At 42.0% G+C, this 14,126-nt stretch overlaps 1 protein-coding gene across 6 annotated transcripts in view; it reads left to right on the top strand.

Moving 5' to 3' along the window:
* Positions 1-14,126, top strand: part of SLC20A2 (solute carrier family 20 member 2) — a 59,051-nt gene that overhangs the window by 19,406 nt on the left and 25,519 nt on the right. For all 6 annotated transcript variants that reach the window (XR_008820237.1, XM_056328882.1, XM_056328913.1 and 3 more), the window contains 3 exons: positions 5,632-6,182; positions 10,902-11,042; positions 12,284-12,369. Coding sequence is in view for 5 of the 6 variants with exons in the window: in XM_056328882.1 (XP_056184857.1) it covers positions 5,894-6,182; positions 10,902-11,042; positions 12,284-12,369 (516 nt within the window). In the remaining variant the exon portion in view is untranslated. The remainder of the gene's footprint in view (positions 1-5,631; positions 6,183-10,901; positions 11,043-12,283; positions 12,370-14,126) is intronic.

Genomic DNA, 14,126 nt, shown 5'->3' with positions numbered 1-14,126 from the left:
AAAGGCTTTTGTTCAGTCACTGAAGGATCAAGTTGTTCTTTAGTTAAAGAAAAAAGATACTTATCAGCAAATGCACAAGGACTTGTTGATACTTTACCTGTCTCACTTGTTTGTAGAATTGCTGTTTAAATATGACTGCTGTCTGTGTTTTTAGCAACAGAATCTCATGCTAAATATTTTATATGCATTTTTGACCTTTCAGTGGTTGGAAGAGAGGTTGATAGGGACTAAGAAAAGGAAGCATCCTCTAGAAGTTTTGGGAGCTGGTGGTGACAGTCACTCGCTGCAGTGTTAAACTGGGTGGGAGTCCTTGGAAAGCTCTCACCTTCAGTCCTGTTTCTATATCGAGTAGCAGCATCAAGTATGCTTAAACACGTTGTGAATGTGTTAAAATAGGAACTGATTGATACAAAAACTGCCTCTGCAGATGCGGTAATTGATTTTTTTGTTGTTGTTGTTTTGTTTTAACTAAGCTAAAGGTGCTTTTTTGTGTGCTGGAGCAGTAAACTTGCCTCGTGCTTGGCCTTGTGACAAGTCCTGTGCATGTAGTTTAAAGCCATATAGGGATGTTCTTAGTCTGGAACCACTTGAATTAATACCACTTTTCATATCATGAGTGTAGTATTAGTAATTTAAGGTAGATAATTTGTGAGTCTTGTGGCCCGAGCATGAACTGGAAACGATAAGGACTATTGATGTGAACAGCTTTAGTAGTTTTGGCTATATATCAGGCTTGGTTTCTATGCAGTGCTGTGTTTAGTACCAATAGACTGGAATGCCAGATCTGGTATGAGTTTATATACGTAGGTGGGAAGCCTGACAAATTGGTTTTATATAAAGAACAAAATACAGAAATGAGAAAGGTATGGAATAACCTCCTAGAAGCTGCTGTCTGGTAAGCATTTTAGACAGACTTTTCAGCCACAGGCAACTAGAAGTGAACCTGCCTGTCAGTGCAAATTCAGTGCCACTGTTTATTATGAAATGTTTGATGTTTTCAACACTGCAGGGGAAAAGAAATCATCCTCCCTGGTCTGTCTTGTCATAATGCAAAGTGGAGCAGTTGTAAGAGTTATCTTGAGAAATGCTACGCTAGCTGCTGTCTTTCGATTTTTACTTATACTTGGGCAAAAACAAAACAGTTAATCCCGGGACCTGGTGGAGGTCCTGTCCAGGGTAGGAGAAAGTTTTCAGCTGCAGAGTGGGGCAGCTTCTGAGAGCAGAAGAGCTGCATACAGCGTGATTTAGATATGATATGGGCTGCATGTGGGATGATTTATGTACTTTTTAATGCTTCACAAGTGCAGTAGGTTCTTCCCTAATTATGTGTGAGAAAAAGATTAAGGGACATTTATGGGGTCTCTGTTTCCTAATTTATGTCACACAGTTGGATTGCTGGTGGGTAATGCACTCTGATTGTTTCCCTAGACTTTGAACTTTGTCCGGAGCTTTTATTTAACGGTTCATCCGTGTTGTTAGATGTTTCTGTGTTCTCTTTAGCAACAATTTGTTTGGCAAAAAACTTGCAAAACCTGACATCTTTGTTTTTCAAAGTGCGTTGTTTTTTGGGTTTTTTTCCACTAAAAACTTGTCTAGGCTTAGAAGTGTACTGTGAATAGTTTCCAGAAGAACTGTCTCAGTAACTGTATCCATATATATGTCCTAAAGTGATCTTGTGGTTACCAGGAGATCCCAACCTTTTTCTGAGGATTCACTTCTTCATGAATTAAGGTGCTTACTTACCTAGGTTTTGGTTTCATCTTCCCCTTAGGGAGGAAATAGCACTTTGTGTTGACAGAGTTATAACAAGATGTTTAGCTAGCAACAAAATAAAATCCAAGGGGGGTGTCTGGATCATCTGCCAGCGAGGCAGAGGGACGTGCTTAGCATTTCCAAAACTCAGATTTTTCTCACTGAGGTGCAAGTTCTGTAAGTTTCTAAGTCCACTTAAACAGTTAAAAGCTTCTACTTAGATCTCCTAAGTATGATACTCTAATTACAGATCATAAGAAGCCTGTATTAGCTAAAAGTCTCGCCTTCATGCAGAATTAGCTTCTCACAACTTGAAATTTCATCTCCATGTATTTCCCTTCGCTCTAGCAGCCATCAGATGCATGCTTCAGCTTCAGGTCCTGTAGCTCCCCAGTGCTAACACAGCTCTTCTGCCCTGCTGATGCCCAAGGGTGAGTTTGCAGCATGGCCACTGCAGTGCAGGCTGAGTTCAGGGAGAGTTATCCAAAGCATAAATAGGAAAATGAACTTTTCAACCCAGAGTCTGCTGCAGTAGTGTAGTGCACCCAGCTGCAGAGGCCTTGGCGGAGAGGTGGTATCAATCCTGAAGGTAAAGGGGAGGATTTCCTAGTGTCTAGTAGGTCAGGTTGAGTTGCATTTGGTATGCATAGAGGCGTGTTGATGAAATATAAATGAGAGCAGAAGAGAAACAGGCTAGTGGCTTCCAGCTGTCACACAGGGAGCAGAAGATCTGCCATTCCCTACTGTACAGCGTTTTTTCCAGTTTCTTTTTCATCCCAGTAACATGAAATGCCACAGGCTTTTGGGTTAGATTAGGTGATGAGGGGCATGGCTAAGCGTGTCTGAGCATGCCAGATGTATTTTGGGCTCTAGAAAGAAGCATGCTACAAGATTTAGTCTGTATTTAGTCACTGGCCTACTTTGCAGGATATTTTGCATTTCTGAAAACTTTCTCAGCCGATATGTATCTTTTTTTTCCCCCCTCTTTCTTTCTTTCTGTTTCTTTCTTTAAATGTTTAACATCTCTTACAGTTATTTAAGGTTGAAAGTGGTAACACTTAGCCATTCAAATGCTGTCTACATGTTAATTTTTAAACGTGTTTATTCCCTTTCCTGTTTTCTTTTTGAATTTCATCTTGTTAAAGACAAGGCTTGGCCGTTGCTGTGCTCTGTCACTTGTGCAAATGCAGTAGACATCAAGTCAAGCCTCCCAGATTTTGGAGGAAGCTCTGTTTTGAACTGTCACCTTGCAAAAAATGACAGGGTGGGTGATTTCTTACTTAAGACATCCTTTTCTCCTGAGGCCATATATCCCATTTCATGGGGAGGGAGATTATGTAGCTGCCTGTGCGAGCCCTTTGCCAAGAGCCCTGCCAACAGACTTCGGGAGACTCTTTGGCGTTCACAAAGAGTTTTAGGAGCACACGTACACACACTTGAAGTCTTAATTTCTTTGGGACCATCTGGAGTTCTGTCCCCCCTCTGGGGGAAGCTAATAAAGGCAACCTTGTGATTTAGTGGTTTATTTTAGAAGCTGCAGACTGTGGCCAGAGGAGCCAGATTTGGCAAACATTGTCCCATGAACTGTGTTGCAGTGGGGGAATGTCACAATCCCCCTGCTCTTCCTTATTCCAGAAATTGGGTCACAGTAAATTGGTGGGTTGGTTGATAGTGGAGAAAAGGCAGATCACTGTTGGGAATAAGGGTGTGCTTTCGTCTTGTGAGTCTGAAGGAAACAGGTCTCATATGATCACACCACCTGTGGCTGTATGCATGGATCTCAGTCGGCTTTGTCCATTTTCAGGAGAGGAAACTGGGGCACTGAGGCTAACTTGGCAAAGGTACTGTGTAAATCCATGCAGGATAAGAATTTAATCATTAATCTCCAGGATCAAGGAAGGACCCTAGTCCAGCACTTCATCTCCTAGCAAAAATCTGATACACATAACAGAAGTTTTAACAAATGAATTTAACAAGAGTTTTGTCTTCTTTCACAGGCAAACAAGTGCTAACTCTTAATTTTTTCTTCCAAATATCACTAACCTCTTCTGTCTCTGTGAAGTCCTTTTCCACTCAATGAGCTGAGTGCTCATGAATTATAAAAAGGCAACAAGTCTGCAAACATCAAAAATGCATTGGTCCTTCATTTTCTCATGTTATCTCATAGCATAAAAATCCTTATACAAATGTTTTTAGCCATTAAGACCTTCCAAGATGTTATTTTAGAGTGTGAGGCATTCAAGGATTGATGTCTGCTCCATGTCTGGAAAAGACTGGAGCAACAGTTGTTCAGCCAGTTTGGAGCCTGGAGAAAGAAAGAGGGATATCTTTTCTGCTGAATATGTATATTTAGAAAAAGCATCAATCCTTGACATCAGCTTAAGGGTTTTCTAGGAAACAACATATCGATGTGGTATTTTCCTGTTGGTTGTACTCAAAGAACCAGCATCTCAGGAATATGTGAAATCTCTTTTCATTTTTAATTTTACCATTATTTCAGAGGTTTCTGAGACCCTTCCTCCTTGCTACCACATGACCTACATTGCATTGGAATCATCAAAAGAAATTAAGCATGGTCTTGAAACTGGATGTGGGTGTGTTGTTATGAGACTGAAGTGACAGCGGGGAAACTGAGAGAGAGAGGGAGCTGGGCTCAGGGCTTTTCATCTGGTAGACCCTGCCTGATCTCTTGAAATGCTTCTTGAAACTGTAGATGATGGATATTTGCTGCTAAATTGCTACCTCCAAAATGGCACTTTTCTGCAACCAGACAGCATGGATAGGAAAGCAGAGGGTGGCATGGGACGTGTTCACGGCAGCTGCTAGCGGAAGAGGAGCAGCCCTCTAGAAGAGGCAGATGCTTTGGGCAAATTTGCTTGTAGCTTTTGACCATCCTGACATCAGTGTGGGCCTTACCACTCTGTTTAGCAGTCTTTTGGATGCTGAAGGTTTTATTTTTTAAAGTCCCCTTCTCTCTGTCCGTTTTTTGGTTTGAAAGATAGCACTTTTTTTTCCTTTCAGATTAGGCTAATTAAGGACTAATTAAGACGTAATTCAAAAGGCGATCACAAAACTATCAAAAGAAATGCTGAAATATATTTATAACAATGGTTTGAATATAATAACTGTTAGCAATTGGTAACCATCTATAGGAAAGAGCAGAGAGCTCAGCTTTTTAGTTAAAGTTTTTTTAGGTAAACTTCTCCGGATCGGTAGGGATACATGGGAATATTACAATTATTGTGCTGTTTCAGTGACTGAGAAGCTCTAAAAAAATTTATGCTTACTGCTTGGGATGCAATAACAGCCATAGATGAGGTTAGTGCTATTCAGAGTGGTTTCAGTGGCATCTCCTAGGCAGACATATAGATAAAATAATTTTTTCCAAGGACTACATCTCTAGCTGCAGCTGATAAAATGTTGAGAACTCTGCTGAGGCTGATGGAGCTAAGTGATGTATGTCAGCTGGTAATCGGGCTGTATGGTAGGGTCTGTATGTTCTGCATGTCTTATATTCGCTGGGTACAAAGAGCCAAGAAGAATCCTCCTTCTAGAAAGAGGGCTTATCACACTGCTCGGTAAATTCAACACAAACAAAACCCCCAACCTTTCTAAATCCTTTTAAATTGCTCAGAAGATTTTCTCAGTCAGTGATATTGCAAGAAACATTGCTTTGGAGGTGACCTAATTTTAACTTTTCTGAATTGCTTTATGATTAGAAGAGTCACATGTCGAGGTAGGACCCCATTAGTGGATTTAAATCATCTGTTTAGTTCTGAAAACACGCATTGTTGTGGGCTCTGCTGAGTATTCCCCCCCCCCCCCCCCCCCCTTTTTTTTTAATTTTCTTTTACTTTTTTTTTTTTTTTTCTGTTGCAGGACAGAACATCGCAGTTGTACCAGTTTGGGAGCAAAATATGGAATGTATTTCACTGCTGACCGAAGGCAGCCAAATGAACAGTATTTATAGTAGTTTGAAAATCAGCAGTTAGCAGTTTCTTCACATTCTAACACTACCCAGCACTTTCCAGAGAGAACTCATTGTTTACAAGAAATCTGCTTTCCAAATCCGTTGCGGTGCCCTCCAGCCTTGACTATTAACTATTTGCAAAGGGGAAGCTAATCTGCGGTTTGGGGAAAGATGGCAATGGATGAGTACCTGTGGATGGTCATTGTGGGTTTTATCATTGCTTTTATTTTAGCCTTTTCAGTTGGTGCAAATGATGTTGCCAATTCTTTCGGAACGGCTGTGGGCTCTGGTGTTGTTACTTTACGCCAGGCTTGCATTTTGGCTTCAGTTTTTGAAACCACTGGCTCGGTATTACTGGGAGCAAAAGTAGGAGAAACAATTCGGAAAGGTATCATTGATGTTAACCTTTACAACAACACTGTCCCATTGCTGATGGCAGGAGAAGTGAGTGCAATGGTTGGTAAGTAATACTTTCCTATTCCAAGTAAATTTCATTGTGTGTTTATCATCCTGTTTGTTGTGAGTGTTGTTAATTAAGTCTTCCCATCTTCTGGACTTGCACGTCTGGTTTTGTGTGAACGTAGGGGCCTGTATTCCTTTTTTAGTCTCCTGTGTTTTTTAAATGCTTCTAATCATTTACATTTTTCAACGGGTCAGACATTTAACTAATGGAAGAAAAAAATGTTTAACATAATGGAACATATATATGCATTCCTAGCATACTGAAAAAATTATTTTGGAGGTTTTTATGATGGTAAATGGAAAACAGGTAAGCATAGCATTTTTGATTTTACAGAAGATCCTACAGAAACAGCAGCTTGTGAATGATTACGAGAAGGAATTACCGAAATTGTTTAAAACAATTACAGAAAATCCAAACATATTTCCTTAAACTGATTGTCTGGTTGAGTGATTGCAATCAGTCATACACTTCACCCTTGCCCATGGCAAAACTAAAGGAGCAGTAAAGATGGTCAGATATTTAAGGTCTTTTTAATTTTTCTGACTCAGACCAACAGCAGTTCAGTGTACCTTGGAGACTGCTCTTTTGTTTGCAGTTAAATTCATCTCATTTTAGAACAAATAGCATATTCTGAGGTAAGTAACATTAAGCCACAGTATTTACTCTTTGTTTGTATGCAAGAGGCTTTGTGAGCTTTTGGAGAGCTCCCTCAAGGATCAATAGCAAACCTGCTTTGAAAGGGCAGGAGACAGGAGGAAGGAAACCTTTTCAGTGTGGGAGAGGCAGCCCAGGCAAGGGGCCAGCCCACTCATCGCCCTACGGCTTCGTCAGTCTGCTGGGTCCATGGGGTCCCACGACAGGGAAATGTGATTTATATGAGCATCGCTCGTATAATGCTACCTGCCTCTGTGTGGAAGGGATGCTCCGCTCAAAGATTCTCTTCCTTAAACCTTACCTAAATATTATTTCCACCTACCCCCTCTAACCTCAGCACAGCTTTCAGGCAGGACCTGCATGTGAGATAAGTGAATCCATGCAGAGGTCTACTGTATGTGGTTATTTTCTCATTTCCCCAAAGAAATTTTGCCTTTTTTTTTTTTTTTTTTTTTTTAATTTTGCTGGGTCAAGATGGATATGGAATGCCAGTTTCTGGACTTGTCTGAGGTGGCTTTGTATGCTTGAGAGCAGGGAGGTGGTTCCTTTGGGCTTTCACTACTACTGAGCCTCCTGAAGGTTGGCCACGTTCCCTGCCCAAGGGGAGGAGGGGTTGGTTAGCGAGAAATCACTGCTGGGACCACAGCCGCTTCCCCAGACAGTCCCTCTGTGAGCTTGCCAGCTTAAACCACATGAAATGCTCTTGGGCACCCCCCATCAGTTCCTCTTTCGTGATGTCTTGTGAGGTCAGCTGCAGAATTCTGGTCTTTCCCTCAAGCTGTAGGGTGGCTTCTTAGTACCACTCCACTTGCATCATTTAGCCTTCTGCTTCCTGAGACAGCTCCATCATTTCCCATGGGCATGTGTCCAGGAGCAGTGTACACCATCTGAAATGTAAGTGACCTGCATCTTCTGACCTTCACATTCTTGATACTCATGGTCCCTGTTGAAGGAAGGGTCCTTTTCCTTTTCTGTATCTATTTCTGGCATCCTGGTCCTGGCTGGGCAAAGTTTTAAGTCTCAGATGCCCCCTGCAGAGGCAACTGGCCAGAAGCTCAAAGAAAACAACTTATTTGCATGCATATTTACATAAGCCTGTGTGAACTTCATGACCAGTTGCATTCCCTTCCTCCAGTAAGGGCATTAAGAAGAAATTCCACATTTTAAATCTCAGAATTAATCACAAGTTACAAACTGCAGATTTCATTTTGTTTTCCCCCCTCAAATCCATCTCCAGCTTTTCTCTGGATGCATGATATTTTTTTCTGTGTTTTCTCTGAGCTTTTGCGGATGTTTTCTTTTTCTCTTTCTGTTTTTGCTCTGCATTTCCCCCCCTGTTCTCTCATGCCTCATGATCATGTTTTTGCAAATGGACTTTGCTTCTGAATTTCAATGAAGCTTAAATGAGTCAACAGTCTGGGAGAGACCAAAAGTCGCTGTATCCTCTTTCCAGATGTTGGTGGAAGATCCTTTGATGCTTGCAGCAAACAGCAGATGGTGATTTTCAGGGCAACTTTCTCTCCTAAAAGAAAAGGAAGTAGGGAGCAGTGGGGTTAAAATTTTAAATTGTAACATTTTGTAATAATTTATAGCATATTTAAATGTTGTTTATTAGGTAGTTGGGAAGTTAAGGACTATTGCTTTCAGAAGTAACTTGTAGTTCTTCCCTAGTATTAGCTAACTGCCAGGACAATAAGTCAGGAATTCCCCAAGTGTTGTTCTAGTGGTCCTGGTGGGAGCTGAAGTCAGCAGCTGGTGCGACCGAGGAGATGCCACTGACAGAGAGGACATCCCAGCCAGGATTAGCAAAGCAAAGCACTAACCCAGTCTTGCAGGTGGTGTGGTACATGATGGGGGCTCACAGCTGGCATGCAGCACCAGAGCCTCGGTAAATGGATGCAGTGCCTTCAGGAGCACAAGGGGAGCTCAGGAGAGCATGAAACCCCCCTGAGCTGAAAGCCAGTGCTGGGCAGTCTGCAGGAAACCCGCTTTCTTTAGGAGACAGCAGCCCGGAGGAAAGGGTGTGCGGCCACGGTGTCAGCGGGCATGAAGGGTCTGAATCTGGGACGTCGTGACAGGTCTAGTGAGCCTCCTGCTTCCTAGATTAGTTTTGCAAAGTTAAAAATTGGAAATGTGCATTTTATGTTAAGGAGTTAAAACTTTGGTGTAGGTAGTTAAGGCACTGCAAGCCCCAGAGGAAAGCCCTGCTCTGGCTTGATTTGTATTTTCTTCTGTTCCTTAAAGTGCTTCCTTAAATTTCTTTAGACCACACATTGTCCTTCTCATACTGTCTGCTGCTTTCCCTCTTGCTCTTCTGTTGGTTTTCAAGGTGAAGTTGATTAAAGAAGAAGTAGTGCCATACTCCTTCTATTTCCCCCCCTAACAAAAAACTCAGCCCTCACTACACATTTGCAGTGCAGCTGTGGCTTGGTTGCATTTTCCCTATTTTTTAGACTATTTTGTAATTACATATCTGTGGCTGACTTAGCTGTTTATTTGGATCTTTACAGATGTTACCATCTGTTTTCTCTTTTACCTCACTTCCACTTGCTGTCTCTTAAGTTCATGTCAAAGGTTGCAAAGTGTATTTTTATTTTAGTACAGGGGAAGAGAAGCCAAAAAATTAAAGAGCAGGTGTTCCTTGTTTGATCTAGAATTTCCAACAGCAATAGGAGTACCAGTTGTTTTGGGATAGCACCCCAGGAGAGATCAGTTTTACAAACTGGGTGACTTCCAAATGTAGCTTTGTATGATGACAGCAAATCACCATTTGCAGATGGCTCCATTTCAAGACCCTCAAACTATCTTCTCCTGTTGGAATTAAGGGTAGAGGCTGAAAATTTAAGTAACAGCATATGTTCAGCGTCCTTGCTTTATCACCTGTGTCTGCTGCAGATCTGTTAAGAGAGGCGACAGAAAATGAACCAGAAAATATGGGATCTGTTTTGGTAGTTTGATGGCTGCCATTGGGGCCTCTTAACACTTGAAGATTTTTTAGCCTTAAGGCCATGAAGTCTTTAGATGAAGAAGAGATCTTTCTAAAAATTCTCTAATGTTAGGCGATATCCACAGAAAGCCTGTGTCACTGCCAGAATGATTTTGGTGTCCAGAAGTTAGCATCACTGCAACAGGAGCAAGGAACCTGGGTCCTTGCCATGTGAAAATGAGTTGGGTCATGGAGCTGCATGCTTGAAGGCATGGTGGCCAACTGTGGTCTTATCTAACTACTGAAAGTTGGGACTAAAAACAAATACAAGGCATCCTGTCTGGTGCTTGGTGTCTTCCCCCATCCCACACTCTTGACAAACATCCTTCCTTGGAACATCTGTTGGCACACAAGACATTGCATTTACTTTATAAACCATTAGCCACCATCCCTTAGTTAAAGGATCTTATTGCCTTATGCCAAGGGTATCTTTGGCTGCTCCATGGACTAAGATACACTTTTTCTGCAGATCTGAATTTCTCCAGCGCTGCAATGAGCTGCAAGTGAAGGCGGTGCGAGGGTCCTTTTACCTTCCTCAATCCATTTTACTTATAGAGGACCCTGGATGGCTGCACGTCACTGACAAGAGGCATAAAAACTGCCCCTCAATTTGAGCCTTTCTCTGGTAGCATCTGAATTTAGGAACATGGATGCTTCACTAGTGAACTGATCATACTGATCACTTGGAGGCTTCCAGGTCCAGCTCTCAAGAATGAGGTTTTCTAAGCTTGATGCAGACTGGAAGCAGTTTATGTGTTTAATCAGACAGGCTGTAAATACTGAAAGTCTAAAAAAAAAAACAACCCCCCAAAAAAAGCAGAACTCTTGTGCAGTTTAAAGAGCTGTTGGTAATAAAAAGTCATAAGTAAGATGCAGCATTCAAAGCTGCTATCAAACTGTCTTAGTGTCTAGTTTTAGAGACAGAACAAGAACAAAACTCTCTTTAGGAGATCTCTGTTGTGCGTGTGGAGTGTAGGCAGTGCTCATAAAAGAATGCGGGTATGTGGCAAAGAATTTTCTGCGTAACATTATTGTTACTGTTGTTTATGCCATGTGGTTGTGGGTTTTTTTTCTAGGTTCTGCTGTTTGGCAGCTGATTGCATCGTTCTTGAAACTCCCGATATCAGGGACCCATTGCATCGTAGGTGCTACAATTGGATTTTCTCTGGTGGCAATTGGCACGCAGGGAGTCCAGTGGATGCAGCTTGTCAAGATTGGTAAGTGCCGTTTCGTTCTGTGTGTGAGGTTATACGAAATAGTGTGCACTGCCTGCAAAAAACATTCCCAGAAATCTGCTTTGTGCTGATAGCACTCCCTCCTTAAATTATTTCCTGCCCCAGTCCTGTCTTTCAGAAGACGTGCTGATGCCATGTTCATTAAGGGCTGCAGCGTGTTTCCAGTGGAGAAGGGGATAAGATGCAAGTTGTACTTCCCCAACAGTAAGCTGAGGACACATTGTCCCTTAGAGATGTGCTTCAAGGTGGCATTCCTCCTCTTCTAATTCTTTTCGTGGCAGCTCATACCACCCCGTTCTTGCTCTCAACAATGCTAGCCATCATGTGAATGCCCACAGTCATGTTTCTCCACCCACGAGCTTCAGGGAGGCGAAAACTGGGCATACAGCACATGTTTAAGTCACAGCCTCCCACTGCCAAGATCAGCACAGCCAAGCAGGGATGTGAAGGAGTTTTAATTATTGTTTTGGAAGCCTTGTAACCCAAGTCACAGCCTAAACCCTGTATTAAAAGGATTTGGTGCTGAAGGCATGGAAATACAATTGAGCTTTAGAGAAGTTAGAGCAATGCGTATGTTTTTTTAATTCTGTTGAAAGTAGAAGAGGGTTTACAATGACAGCAGAATCAATCTGTTAACCATGCCACAAACAATAAATCACTCTGGATGAGATTGCCAGAGCACTGCCCTAATCTGGTTTTATTGAAATCAGTGGGAGTTTTGCCACCTACTTCAGTTAAATCAGTCCTGGACACTTGCAAATCTGCCCTGTAAAAAATGTACGCACATTATTCCTTACAATTGATGCTTCTATGGCATTTTGGAAATGGAGACTTTTACCCTGTGAGCAGCACAGCATCCTGCTAGATGCAGTTGCTTTCCACTTGCTTGCAACATTCGTGGTCATGGTAATAAAGAAATTACAGGGCTTTATTGGTCCACTCTGCATCAAGCTACAAGACACTTTCCTGATGAATTTGACTACTAAATTTGCAAAGTTATCGGGAAAAGCTTTCACTGATGTTTCTAGTAGTGCCTAGCATTACTTTGACTTTCGTGAGGGTCAGTGGACATTGAGTTGCACCAGTTGTAAGTAAACATACAGAACGTTAATTCCAGTTATACAAGAACTGTTTTAAATTTATTGCTCATTGCTTACTTACTTAAACTATTATGCAAGAATACTGTTTGTTTCATGTTTCATTCTTTCTTTTTTTCAATACAGTTGCCTCTTGGTTTATTTCCCCGCTGTTATCTGGCTTGATGTCTGGAGTCCTCTTTGTGCTGATTAGATTCTTCATTTTAAAAAAGGTAAAGAAATCTCAGTATTATAATGGGTACTCTGTATGAAGGCTGTGTTCTAGCCTCCTATTTGAGTGTTGGCATTTCCAGAGTTGAAAGTTTGTGGCTTGCTTTTTGGACAGGAGACCAGTCATTTCTTTAATAGCTGTTGGAACTGTACTTGCTCTTAGCCGTTCTGAAAGCTTGGAGTAAGTGGTTTAACAAGTATTTAAGGCTACATGGTAATTGATATTGTATACCTTTTTTGATCAAAGGATGGTACATTGAGATTGTGTCTGTAGTAGTACAGACTTGTTAGCATTGACTTAGTTTCACGATAGTCATTCTGACTGTTATTTAAACAGAACAGTCCTCTCTCAGGGGTACTCTGATTGCTATTTTATAGTTGTGAAATTTTAAGCTTTGGTTTTCTAGTGCATCAGACATTAGAAGATAGGCACCTGCAAATTTCCTTTATTCTCAAGAAACCCGAATTATTGGGTTTTGGTGACCTCAGTCAAAAGTGGCAGCTTTGAGGTAACATCAGTCCATATATCTCCTGTGCAGGAGATGATTTGCTGGCCACGCAGCATGAACTGGAAACCAGGGCACTCATCTGCTCTTTCATTTGTCTCGCACCATTCAACTTGCTAAAATGGGGGAGTGCAGCACATGACAATGAACTAAAATAAGGGACACTATATTAGCAGTTATAGAGGGAACTTAAACAGATGAGGGATTAATTCTTTTGCTGTAAATAACACCACCTGTAACATCAGCTTCATCACTCTCTATTTCTGATGTAAATAAATATCAGTGATAAAAGTAGATGATAAATTTGATTGGACTCAGCTTTGAATTTAAAATTACTCAGGTTGCATAAAGGGCAAGGAAGAGTTCCTCTGTTGCATTCAAAATGTAACAACTTAAGAAATTAGTCATCAAAATCACATGAACTCTGGTATAAAAGCCACATATTTAAGCATTCAGGAGGCAGAAAAAGTTCAAGCTAAAGAAATTGTCTTCTGACTGCCATCTGTGCCATTCACAAAGTAGTGAGATCTGTAGAGCTTCTGGCATAAGCAGGTAGTGACTTGCATTGTGTATATGCATAAAAAAAGAGCAGCTTTTTAGCTTGTGAGCCAGTGGCTTGGTGTAGGGGTTCATGCCCTTGTTGGGGGTGTCTGTGGATAGCAGCTGGCCCTGTGGATATAGCCCACGCTGCATCACGCTTTGGGACCGGGGCATAGCGCAGGGTGGCTGCAGCCTTCTCTCAGCTCCCTTTTATAACTCATGGCAGCAAGAAACAAAACCACATTAGCCAGCCGTTAGCTTCGCCAGGCTCTTTGCAAACACGCGGAGCCCCTCAAAAGGCTAAAGCAGTCTCCTGACAAAGGCTTTTTCCGTGGCTTGCATGGTGCGTTTCCGCTGCGCCATCAGCTGAGCCCTTCCTCGTGAGTGCCGAGGGCAGGGGACCGTAGTGGGCAGCAGGCACAGCAGCATGCTAAACATTGCACAGCTTCCTTTATGTTAACTGTTTAACACAGCCAGACACTTAATATTTCAGAGATTTCTGAAGTATGTTAGCTGGTGGAACATGCCAGGCTGTCTCATTCAAAACTGAGAGGTTAAGAGAAAGGTTTTGGAATGGATGCGTTGCAGTGATGCTTGTAGCCCCACGCCAAAAATGTCAAAGCCCTGCCCTGCTTGGCACACTGCAGTCGTGCTGAGGGAAGGGGGCTCCTCATCTTGGAGACAAGGTGGGTAAGAAAATACTTGCAGAAAGA

The sequence above is a fragment of the Falco biarmicus genome, chromosome 1, assembly GCF_023638135.1.
Source record: "Falco biarmicus isolate bFalBia1 chromosome 1, bFalBia1.pri, whole genome shotgun sequence".
Taxonomy (NCBI): Eukaryota; Metazoa; Chordata; class Aves; order Falconiformes; family Falconidae; genus Falco; species Falco biarmicus.
Note: the sequence above shows the minus strand (reverse complement) of the source record. Positions and strands in the feature narration are given on the sequence as shown.